The sequence below is a fragment of the Pinus tabuliformis genome, chromosome 3_2, assembly GCF_031772625.1.
Source record: "Pinus tabuliformis cultivar Carrire ecotype Pingquan chromosome 3_2, CPIR1, whole genome shotgun sequence".
NCBI lineage: Eukaryota > Viridiplantae > Streptophyta > Pinopsida > Pinales > Pinaceae > Pinus > Pinus tabuliformis.
The window spans coordinates 577051422-577064035 of NC_142302.1; the positions used below are offsets into that span (position 1 = coordinate 577051422).

The 12614-nt window shown below is 35.5% G+C and overlaps 1 protein-coding gene across 1 annotated transcript; it reads left to right on the forward strand.

Moving 5' to 3' along the window:
• The first annotated feature begins 10867 nt into the window (after window positions 1–10867).
• On the forward strand, window positions 10868–11732 carry LOC149181858 (uncharacterized). The gene is made up of 2 exons (XM_089414349.1): window positions 10868–11521; window positions 11640–11732. Exons 1-2 carry the CDS (start codon window positions 10868–10870, stop codon window positions 11730–11732), a joined length of 747 nt encoding a protein of 248 aa, XP_089270475.1.
• Window positions 11733–12614: the final 882 nt, after the last annotated feature.

Here is a 12614-nt window from a genome sequence, read left to right on the forward strand (position 1 = left end):
CATCCCAAAAAAATTCATTTTTAACCCTGTGGTAAGTTTTTAAAAATCCTGAGTGCCCTCCTAAGGGAGAGGTGTGCAATTCCATAAGAATATTTTGTTTGATTTGGGAATTCTTACATAGGTATAAACAATCTTTGTACCATAATGAATCATTTTTCCGGCAAAATGTATCAGACATACTGGGATCTTGTTGTAACTTTAGAATGAGTTCCCACACTTCTTCATCATTCTTCCATGTGTCCCTTGCTTTGTTTATCCAATTTGGTTGGATAATAGAAATTGCGCAAAGAAATGCTTCCACATCCTAATCCTTTCTTGAGAGTGCATCTGCCACAACATTTTGCTTCCCTTTTTTCTAGATGATTTCAAAGTCATAACCCAACATCTTTGTGACCCATTTTTCATGCTCTTATGAATATAATCTTTGTTCTAAAAATTATTTAAGACTATCATGATTCATTTTTACCTTGAAGTGTCTTCCCATTAGGTAGGGTCGTCATTTCTTAAGTGCATGTAGTATTGCCAACATTTCCTTCTCATAAATATCTTTGTGTAAATACTTTCCTTTGATTGGACGACTTTCGAAAGCAATGGGTTTTTCTTCTTGCATTAAAAAAACACAAATTCCATTTCCTGAGGCATGACATTTGACAATAAAGGTTTTTGTGAAGTCTGGAGTAGCTAAGACTAGTGCTTGGCACATTGCCTCTTTAATATGTTCAAAGGCCTTCGTTTCTTCTGGAGTCCATGAAAATGCATCTTTCTTCAATAATGTTATTAGAGGTGATGCTATTCTCCCATAATTATTAACAAACTTGAGATAGTACCCTGTCAACCTGAGAAATCCTCGCAAATGCTTTATGGATGTGGGGATTTTCCATTCCTTAATGGCTTTATTTTTACTAGGGTTTACCTTAACACCTTCATGAGATACAATATGACCTAGATATTCCACCTCTTGTACTCCAAAGAAACATTTGGATTTTTTTTCATATAATTGTTTCTCCTCCAATAGTTTGAGCACCCTGTCAGCATGCTGAACATGATCCTTTCAAGGCTTGTTGTAGATTATTATATCATCAAAAAAATACTAACACAAATTTTCTAAGGAAGGGTTTGAAAATGGAATTCATCAAACCTTGAAATGTAGAAGGTGCATTGGTAAGGCCAAAAGGCATGACCAAAAATTCATAATGACCCTCGTGAGTTCTAAAAGCTGTTTCTGGAATGTCTTTAGTCTTCTTTCTAATTTGATGATATCCTAAACAAAAATCCAACTTGGTGAAGTAAATTGATCCATGCAATTCATCCAATAATTCATTAATGATAGGAATGTGAAATTTATCTTTAATAATGAGCTTGTTGAGCTCCCTATAATTTGGACACATGTGACATGATCCATCATTCTTGTGCATCAATACTACTGGAGAAGAGAAAAAACTTTGACTAGGTTGAATTATACCAACCTCTAGCATTTCTGTAACCATATGTTCAATTTCACTCTTTTGGGCATAAGAATATCTTTAAGGCCTGATGTTTGGAGGAACACTTCCTGGAATCAAATGAATAGGATGATCATGATCACGAATAGGTGGGAGGCTTTTGGGAGTCTCAAATACCTTGGAATGATTGTCCAAGAATTTTTCAAGATCTGGAGAAATAGATGATTTTGATGTGGAAACCTTTAGCGAACATAATTGTGCAATTACGCCTCATTGTTATTTGTTTAGAAGCTTTGTGATTCTGTTAGAGCTGATTATCTTTCCCAGTTTCTCTGCGATACCCCTTAATTCAACTTCCTTTCCTTCCGAAACAAATTTCATGAAAATCTCTTGAAAACTAAAAGCTATTGTACCCAAGTATTGTAGCCATTGGACTCCTACTACAACATCATCACCACCCATTGGAATGGAAAGCATTGGATTATTCAATACATATTCTCCCATGGATAGCTTGATATTATGGCACTTTCAAGAGCAATTTATGGTTCCTCCACTTGCAACCATCACTTGCCACTCTAGCTTTTGATATAGGAATCAATTCAATTCCTTTCCTATCTTACAATGAATAAAATTATGGATACTGCCCGAATCAATCAATATTATTACCTTTTTCTATTGATATGTCCTTCTATCTTGATAGTTTGAGGAGTGGTAATTCCGGCCAATGAATTACAAGATATGGTCATATCCATTTCTTCTCTCTATGGTTCGTTTCTGGTGTATATCCTCTTATTTTGACGTTTCTTGTTCATTTTCTTCCTCCTCTTCACAACCTATGTAAAATAATTTATTCTCAGCACACTAATGACCTTTAGTGTATTTTCTATCAAAACTATAACAAAGCCCTTTTGCTGTTTTTTCTTCCAATTTTTGTGGTGTCAACCTTGTAGGATGTGGAAGGCTAGGGGCAACAAAACTTCCATCTTTATAGTTATGAGTGGTAGGCTTCCTTGTTGCCATAATTTTTCTTTCCATTTTTCTTGCCAACCTGAATGCCTTCTCCAATGAATCAGGTTCCCAAGGGCGAACCTCATGTTGGATGTTATCCTTTAAAGTCCCTATGAACACATCAATCCTATGCTCCTTTGGAATATATTTTACCCTTATATTCAATTTTTGGAAGTCCTTAATGTGCTCATCATTGAACCCTTTTGGTTGAGATTTATCAATTGGCTAAAAAAGGTGTTCCTTTTTGTATCCTCATAATGTGCTATCATTTCTTCCGTGAAAATTTCCCAAGTGACAATTTGTTTATGAGAGCAAAGCCATTGATACCATACAAAATTATTTGGTTCCAAATATAAAGTTTCAATGTGTACTTTTTGTGTGTTTTGCATATTATGGAGATCGAAATATTGCTCCATTTGTAGTATCCATGTTATGGGATCTGTGCCATCAAACTTCCTCATATTGATCTTTGGAACATGGTGGGTCTTCAATCTAATGTCAGAGTCTATGAAATCATGATTAAAATTTCTTTTGTTCTCATCATGAGTTTCGTTTGCTACCCTTTCGCCATTAGTAAGCATTTCTTGTAGTAACTTTGTCAAATCTAACATCAAATATTCCATGTTACCTTTAAGTTTTTCTTCTACACCATCCATCTTAGCTTACACGTCTTTCTTTAAAACATCTATCTTAGCTTCCACACATTTTTTTAAACCATCCATCTCACCTTCCATGCCATCCATCTTAGCATCCATTACGTTTTGTGAGAGTGAATTTTATTGCACTTGGTCTCGTAATTTTTATATATCATGTTGCATTTCTTCCTCTTCTTCATGAGTCATGTTATAGATTTCATGTTTCTTAATAGGTGTTTCCATTTTCTTTCTTCGGGGCATCAATTAGTGATAATAATGCTTCACTATGCCCTTATTCCTTCACATTATTTTTTCAACCAAACTTATGCAAAACTTTAAAAAAACTACACACTTTTTTTCACTTTGTAGGAGCTTGATATTGAATCTGTTGTGTCTTTGCAATTGCGAATCTCCAATGTCTGAAATTGTGTCCTACGGTATCCCTTTGAGTCCTCTTTCCAACCCCGCAAGTTTTATCAAGATTTGATTCTCCAAGGAAGAGTTATGTCAAATCTCCCACGATGACCTGATTATAGACTAGTTCAGTAGAGAGAAATTGTACGAAGTTTTTTGTGTCACTGTTTCAATCATAGGACCTTAAAACAATAAACGTAAAGGTACAGGTCATTCTCTTTCCATAAATTTTTACAAAATTTCAATATGATGCTTAGACAGATAGTTATGACGATTTTCCCCAAGTCACCTATTTAATATATAATTCGGGAGCCTGCAAATACCCTAACTTCCTTGGATCATATCTCCGAAACTATAGCGAGAAAAGATCATAAATTCCGACCCGAGGTTCATCGATATTTTGGCTCAAACGGGTTTTAAGTGTAGCTTCTGAAACATCGCAGAAAAAAAATTATAGCGAAAATTCCATGGTGACCTGTTTAGAGCAGCGAAACCCTAGAATCCAAAGCTCTAATACTGATTGTTATGAAACCAAGGCACAAAATGTTAGAAAAGATAGATCAAAGACTTAAAAATCAGCCTCTTCGAGGGGGAAACCTCATTTACATTAGACAAATGAATAATTCTTGGATGATATAATTGACAAAACCTCCTTTATATATATAGGAATCTAAGGAGTCACAGTATAATCAAATCCGACATAACAATAATAATATAAGGGCACAACAATAACAATAGTGGGCTTCTACGGGGAAATTAATAACAATATGGGGACAATAGGGACACAAAAATAATAATAAGGGATACAATGACAATAGTAATGGGGCAATCACTAGTATTATAGGGACCTAACAGAATACCAGGAAGAGAATATTGACCTCAAGCGTAGCCTCCTAGTGTAAATGAATCCTATTAACAAGAAAATCCATGTCCTAATCCACAATGGGAACACTTTGAATGAATCTCTCATCAATCTGGAATATATCGACGAAGTCTGGCCAATATCTAATCCATTCACGCCCTCCGACCCATTTGACCGAGCCATTGTAAGATTCCGGGAAAGACTTTCTGAACAAGAAAGTAAGCATAACCTCACCCACAGTGAATCTTTTACACTAAATTTTATTCAATCCATTAATTTTAGGTTTAATATAGATGCAATTTGTACCATTCCATTTATAAGACAAACCATTTCTAATACATATGATATTGTGTGGTTTCTTTCTATTTTTCCAAGATGCATTTTATTTGTGAAGGCCTTACCTAAAATTATGTTGAAATGATCTGATATGATATCATGCGGTTGCTTTCTGTTTTTCCGAGTTGGGTTGTTACTCGTAGATTCCAATCCCTTCAATTTGTCATGCATGAGTACTAGAGTCATCCAGAACTCATACTTAGCCAATACCAACCCACCGACATAACCAAGGCATAAATTCCATCTGATTCAACAACCTTGAACGTGAATATGGATAATGGAATATGTAATAATGCAAATTTCACGTCTCGTCATATTTGGTTTAGCATGGAGTCAAAGAAAAATTCAAAACCATAGTCTACATTCATCTCCACTGAAGTAAAACCTAGTACAAAATCAGGATGGTAGATTTGCATTAAATTTGCATATTATTTGTATGGGTAGAGCCACGGATGGTAGCTTAAGAGTTACTCCCATTAATGGTAGGTACTATAGTGGTAGATAGTAGGATGTTGGATGTAAGACACACAATCTGGAAACCAAACTCAAACATATATTAAATGATCTCAATCAATGAGGCACAATGTATACATATTAATACATATAGGAAACAATTGTATTAGTTTTCGGGTCTTCTTGGACTCCAGTAACTACTCAAACTAACCCAAGCTTAATATTGAGGATTAGTTGTCCTACATTCCCCCCTTAATATGAGGGGATGTACCAAAGTCCAAGAATGAGAGCTCAAAATGCAAAAAATGCATCTCGACTAAGAGCTGAATGTCTCTCAGAAATGGTTTTTAAGGATGACCACAAACCAATATGCGAGAACTCAAGGTCTCAACCAAAACCAACTCTAGAACCTTCACATCAGTTTTGAGAAAAACTAACAATGTGGTTTTTAGGTGACCAAAAACTCTGAAACTATCACGCCAGTTCTTCGAACAATTCCAAATATGGAAGTTCTCAATCAACTCAATCTACTCAACTCTGACTCTGTCTCGCTTGACATCTCGAACTTGAACCTGTAGCAGACCATAATCAACTCAATAAAATCAACTCAGACTCAGGCTCGCTTGACATCTCAAACTCGAACATTTAGTAGACCATAATCAACTCAATCAATTCAACTCTGACTTAGGCTCACTTGACATATTGAACTCGGACCTGTAGAAGTCTATCAACAATTCCCCCCTTGTCGGATACATGGTGAGAAGTATTATTCATCACTGCAAGGTTGATCATCACTCTTGAACATATTCTTTGGTATGACCTGTAAATCTTCTTGGTTGTTTTTATCAAATCTGAAGAAGCATTCAATCTGAAATTTAGCTAGTCTCTCGTAGTACTATTCTTTCTAGAACATCTATTTGTATGGTGATTGTGATTTTCATAATGTTCACATGGCTGAAGATCAAACATCGATCTTTCACATGTCCAGATCTATTACACTATTGGTATCTATCAACTTTTTTTGGAACAACACCATCCAAAACTCCAACACTTCAGAATTTTATAGTCTTAGCAAAATCTAGAATGTGAACAGATACATCTAGGATATCCTTGTTGTAACCCAAACTAGTTCTACGTATATTGTGTGTAATTTATTCCCATGGTCTTATAACATGTCTCCCATTATAGCTTATAATTGTATCCAAATTTTCTCCTGAAATCACTTCATTACTCTGATAATTCTTTGACTGATCAAGCTCAAAGAAACTGTTATTTTGAAAGAAAAAAATAGGTTCAGAATTCTTCTTTTGTAATTCATGTAGTTCATCTCATTGAAACTAGGACTCCAGCTCCAAGAATTTAATTTTGCTTTTAGCATTTTGAAAACATGATTGGATGTTAGAGAGCATGTCCTTGCTGACTTGGACATTGTTATGAATAGTAGATGACATTAAATTATTCAATAATTATAGCAAATCATCGAGTTTGACCATTTTCTCCAACAATCAACTTTGAAAAAATGGGTCGGATACCACCGAAAATAAACCCAATATAAACAAATTTAAGATGATTTAACTAGGTGTCAGGTTCAACCGAAAATGCACCTGTTTTACATAGTAATCTCAACAAAAAAAATTATCATATTATTGCAAACAAAATGTCGTCTTCTTGTGACAACTTCCAGATTGTCTTCACAAAGATTTGAACTTGTGACCTTGTGATATTTAACATACCAAATGAGATCTTATAAGCACAATGCCTTTTTCTTTTCTTTCATAATTGTATAATGTTCTTGGTTAAAATATGTCTTTAATAGGAAGATTTGCCACAATTAACTCATACACAATTAACACATACCTTCTTCCACATCATTGTGTCAACCAACGCGTGAATCGGAAGTGGGACGCATGTAGTTTGGACAACTTCTACAATGTGAGATTTACGTACAACAAATCCTATCTATTGTTCTGATCAGGGGATTTGACTGCAACATCGCCTTTGTCTTCCAATCCGTGCGAAATCGGCTACACAATCTCAAATGACGCCCGCTCTGCTACCATAACACCAATCTTTGCCTTCATATTAACCTCATAATTCCTTTAAAGAATGCATGAGACAAAAAAAAAACTTCAAAGAAAACCTCCCGATTCCTTGCATTCATCCTTTCCGGGTCACACTACTCTAGTTTTAACAAATCTATCTTTCATAAACAAATAGGATAAATGACAAGACAAACGAATTCAAAACAAAATTCTATACTCCACATCTATTCAAGCCGATTATTAGAATGCTTCAGATTGAAAATACCGAGGATAATTTTATCGAAGTTCGTTTAAAAGGGCTAAATTGCGAGAATTTCTCCATTTCTGTGATGGTTTGCGAGCGATCAGAGATAAAACCATACCTTTGAATTTGCATGAATTTGTCTGACAATCAACTAAGATGCGATCATATGGACTAGACTGCGAAATTACCAAATGGATATAAATCAATCACTCCCTGCTCCTCTCTCGATTCTTCTCATCTTATTTGTGTCTGTTTTCTCTGTGGATGAACGGCTTTACGTTTTCATTGCAGTAAGTCCACACTCCATGGTCCATTGACGAGATTCCACAATGCCTCTCATCGCAATATTTGACATCGGAAGGAGTGGAGAGACGACTGGTTGCTTGCCTGCACTGGAACTGTTGTAATAAATCTTTGTTGTGCCACTTCACACTCCTTGCAGTAGTTGCAGGTCTTCAAATAGAGCTTCAACGCATTGCTTTAAAACAGACTTCACACACGCTTCAACGGCAGACAATTGTTAACGTGATTCAAATCTTAATTGCACATCGGAAGTAAAAATTCATTCAAGGACGTATACATTTCTATGTGAAATAGTAACCTTTCACTTATCAAATTAACCAAAAACTCAAATAACACCTCCACTGAATCTTTTATTACATTGTCTCAATGATAAACAATGATTCACAAAAAGAAACATTGATTCTAAAATCATATAATGTCTTCCATTTACCTTATATGGACCAGGATATAGATTCGAATCTCAACAGCTCTCTTTTTATCCCAGACAGGAGACGTCATAGTTCGATTGGTAGCGTATTACCATCCAATGCAAATATCATTGTCATACTTATCTCACCTACCAAACCGAGCTCCCTTTCATGACATCCCTTTTCCTTTTATGTGTGTTCTTCATACACTACTTAATTTTCACACTGCCTTCCTTTTTCTTTTTATCTGTGTTCTTCACGCACTATGCCTAATTTTCACACTGCCTTCATGCAAAAATAAGCTTCATACTGATTTTGTTTCTTGTAGTCCTACATTCACGAGATCAACCATATTTTGGCAGAGTTCGCAGTCTTCATTATACAAAAATGCTGGCAGTCTTTTGGTAAATCACATTGTTTTCCCCTCTTGTTTGAATACTTCAGTCACCAACACACACAACGAGGAGCCATAAACATGTCAGTGCTGGCATAATAGGTCGGCTGAGAATCTCCTCCAAAATCTCTTGCCCAATGCTCTGGATGGCCACAAAACTAGTGGCACAATTAATAGGATGGATGAACTACCCTCTCTAATGCCACTGTAAGACACACAAAATGGAAACCAAACTCAAACGTATATTAGTTGATCTCAATCAATGATGTACAATGTGTACATATTAATACATACAAGAAACAATTGAATTAGTTTTCGGGTCTTCTTAAACTCCAATAGCTACTCAAACTAATCAAGCTTAATCTCGATGATTAGTTGTCTAATAGTGTAGAAATTAAATTTCTTTCACTTCAAATGTCTTGTATACCAATTCTGAGTCCCAATCCCACGAAATAGAGGTATTATATATTTTTATGGTTTAGTTGTGAAATTAGATGTCGTTTTGACGAGTTGGAGATGTAAACAACACATAATCTTGACATTTCCCTAACATCAGATGCATTACAGGGATTGGCGTAGATTTCTTTGTCTGCACATTTGCACAGAACAAAGCATAAGTGTTTTGAGTTGTGTGTGTCCGAGAAAGACTTATTATTGGATCAACAGACTGTATTACTTTCATTTAGGGTATCTATAAAATTAGTACTTATTTTCAGTGAAGTTATTGTTACTTAGTGTTATTGGCATTGTATGGCTTGGGAATTTGTACCAAGTGGAGGTTCCTAAAATGATATTAAGTAAAATTATTTAATATACTTGTTATAGGTGAGATTTAATTTTGGGAAGAAAAATTATAGTAATCGAATTTTATCCTTTATGACATGTTAAGACAATTGAGGTAAACACAAGTATGTTTTCTAGCATATTTCATAGAGGGTTTATAAAAAAGATTTTATTCTAAAAGGTTGACAAAATAAAATTGCCCACCAACTCATAGTGGGCAATTATGGAATTATAACTCGTTGAAATATCTTTTAAAAAAGGTGAGAAATTTGTTCACGATGAACATTCCCCATTCAAAAGGATTGTTCACATTCATACTTACGTTTTTGACGGCCATATCACTGCCGTTGGATTGGATTTTGGATTCTTCATCGGAAACGTATTTTTTCCAATAATATTTGGTATGAATTAAAGTAGATATTGCAGATCGCCTGGCAGTAGATATTTGGTATGAATTAAAGTAGATATTGCAGATCGCCTGGCAGTAGATATTGCAGATTCTGTCTATTTGAAGTGACTTCAAATAGACAACGCGCATTTAATGCACAAAATATGCTGAATAGCTTTTGATGGTAGACGGGTGTTAGATAAAATATGGTGAATAAATGCAAGTAAATATTATTGGTGGGTAAATTAATATGCCGATTGAATAATTATGACCTAAAAAGCTTCAAAAACTCTCTTTCCCTTCGAGCTCATGACATAGACTCGTGAACATTTGGCCTGGTATTAATATATTGTTAACGAATTAATCCAATTCATGCATTATATGGAATAACGAGGTGACAGTAATGAACATTTTAGTCTACCTTTCCTTCGGCTCTTACCTTATTTTTATGCGATCGCGACTGCCTCCACTCTTACCTTCCTTTTCTGTATCTTCGTTCATTCAACATAGAAGCCTATCACTGCATTTTCATACACAAAAGCCTATCACTGCATTTTTGGTCATATGGTTTCTCAACCTCATTTTCCATCGAATTAAGAGAGGAAGAGAACTGACTTGGAATTATATAGTTTGTTGGATGAGGTCAAGGACATGCAGGGCTCATATGTGCTTCTATATTTTTTTCATACAGCTGCATTTGTGAGATGGAGATTTGACTGCAACTTCATTTAAATCAAAAGCCATTCTTTTTAGTTTGTGCGATGGAGATTGGACAGCTTAAATGAGTATCTAAAGCATTAGCAACAGACAGTCCACATGTGGTACAGTAACGAGGAGGGCCAAGCTTTTGTTTCTGACCCTTGACTATTATTAAATGGTAATTCATAAAACGTTTTGCAGATTGTTTCACATAATTAAACATTGAATTAAAAAGAAGGCTGTCAACTATCCACGTAAGTGTTATTAAATTCGCAAATCTGTGATCGTAATCAAAAATCTAAAATGATGATTGGTCGTATCGTCCACAAAGTAACTGAAGCTCGAATGGAATGTCTTTACCTTTTGGTAATGTGCCACGGTGCCAGCATCTTCGCCTTTAAATAGAGGTTAGTACAACTCTATAATCACGTTTTGCTTTGAAGCTTAAGTGATCAAGATGGCAAGTAAAACTGTTAGTTGCATGAATGTAAGGCTTCTAGCGAACAAGAAAAGTGGAAAGATATTGTATGCAGAGGCAGGAAAGGATTTTGTAGATCTTCTCTTCAGCTTTCTCACGTTGCCAACCGCTTCTGTTATCAAATTGCTTTCAGCGTTGAATCGCGCAAAGAATATCGGCTGCCTTAAAAACCTTTACAACAGCGTAGAAAAGCTCCAAACTCTGTTAATGAATACCGAGAAATCCCACTTACTGGAGCCAAAAGTTATGTTTTCCCATTCTAATGACATCCTTAGACTACAGTCCGCTCCCATTGTCTACTACGTTTGCGGTGCTGCACGCGGTGTTTATTTGGATGTTATTCACGATATGAGCACCACTCAGTCTGGCGGCCGCTGCTTCTGCGGCGGATTTATGTGTCATAAGGTGCAACTGAAAAATCCTTCCATGGGAAATAGTAGCAATATCGGAGGAATCAGTGGAGGTGGAAGCGGTGGGGGAGGTTATGTGAAGGAGACGGTTACCTTCACGATCACTGATGACTTAGAGATCTCTCCCTCATCAGCCATCACCAGCCTTAACATGCTCAATAAGCTCAATGTCAAAGATTTATCCGAATTGGTGGAACGAAATGCGAGTGTCGGTCCCAATGAGGTGACGAGATACTATACTTATTCATATTTAGTTTGTGTTCACAATGCTGTTAAATAGTTTGTGCTCATAATGCTGTTAAATTATAATGGCAAGGCAATGACAACTTCTTGTTTATTAGGCACTGGAGCTGCTTTGGGCTTCTCTGGTTTCCACAACGCCTTTGAACGACGTTTTCGGTTCTGTCGTCTCCAAAAGTAGACGACGAAGTTAACGGTGATTTGAAGTCCATAATTTACCAAAGGATATGTGTTGTTTGCCTTACGATCTTGATTGTCAGGATATGTTGATGTTGACACAAGAGCCATGTCTTTTGGTGTTGCATGCTGGAGGATGTAACGGACACTGAATGACTAACGAGCTACAAACTTTTGAACACCTGATCATATAAGATATCTTCTCAAAATGGTATTTAATCAAAAGAATATGATAGCGAGTAGTCTGCTGCGTAATCCATAGTTCGTATGTAGAATAAGGTGCACTAGGTTACAGTGGCTACGAGGCCTAGTGGGTGGTAGTAGTATTATGTTAGGTTTTAATTTTCGAGTTATGTATTCCTCCATCTTTGCCTGGTAATATGACATCGGATGTTATGCCTTTTTACTATTAGTTATGTAACATCTAAAAGCCCTAGCTTTAAAATACCATTTAACTTTATGCAGAAGTGAAAGGCTTTCAAACTACTGAATAATTTAGTTTTATATTGATATTAGGATCGGCTTCATTTGGTGATGAATATTTTTTTTAATTATATATCATATCAAAATTATATGAAAGTTATTTATGTCATTTTATGTGAATCGAGGAACCGAACTAAATAAAAAGAGGACAACTTAGCACGTTTCGTTAAGTTTTCTTCAATGAATATAAATTGGTAATGGGATTATAAATATCAAAATTTCAGTATCAATCTATTTTGTAATATTATTGATGACGGTTATATAATTAAAACGGATCGATCTATTTTTGCAATATTATTTATATACGTGAATTTCATAAAAAAATTCTAATTCACTTTATTGTTGTATTCCCAGCTATTTTAACCTTAATACTCGACAGATATCCTTTGCAAAATTTCTTTGGTCATAAACTGAAG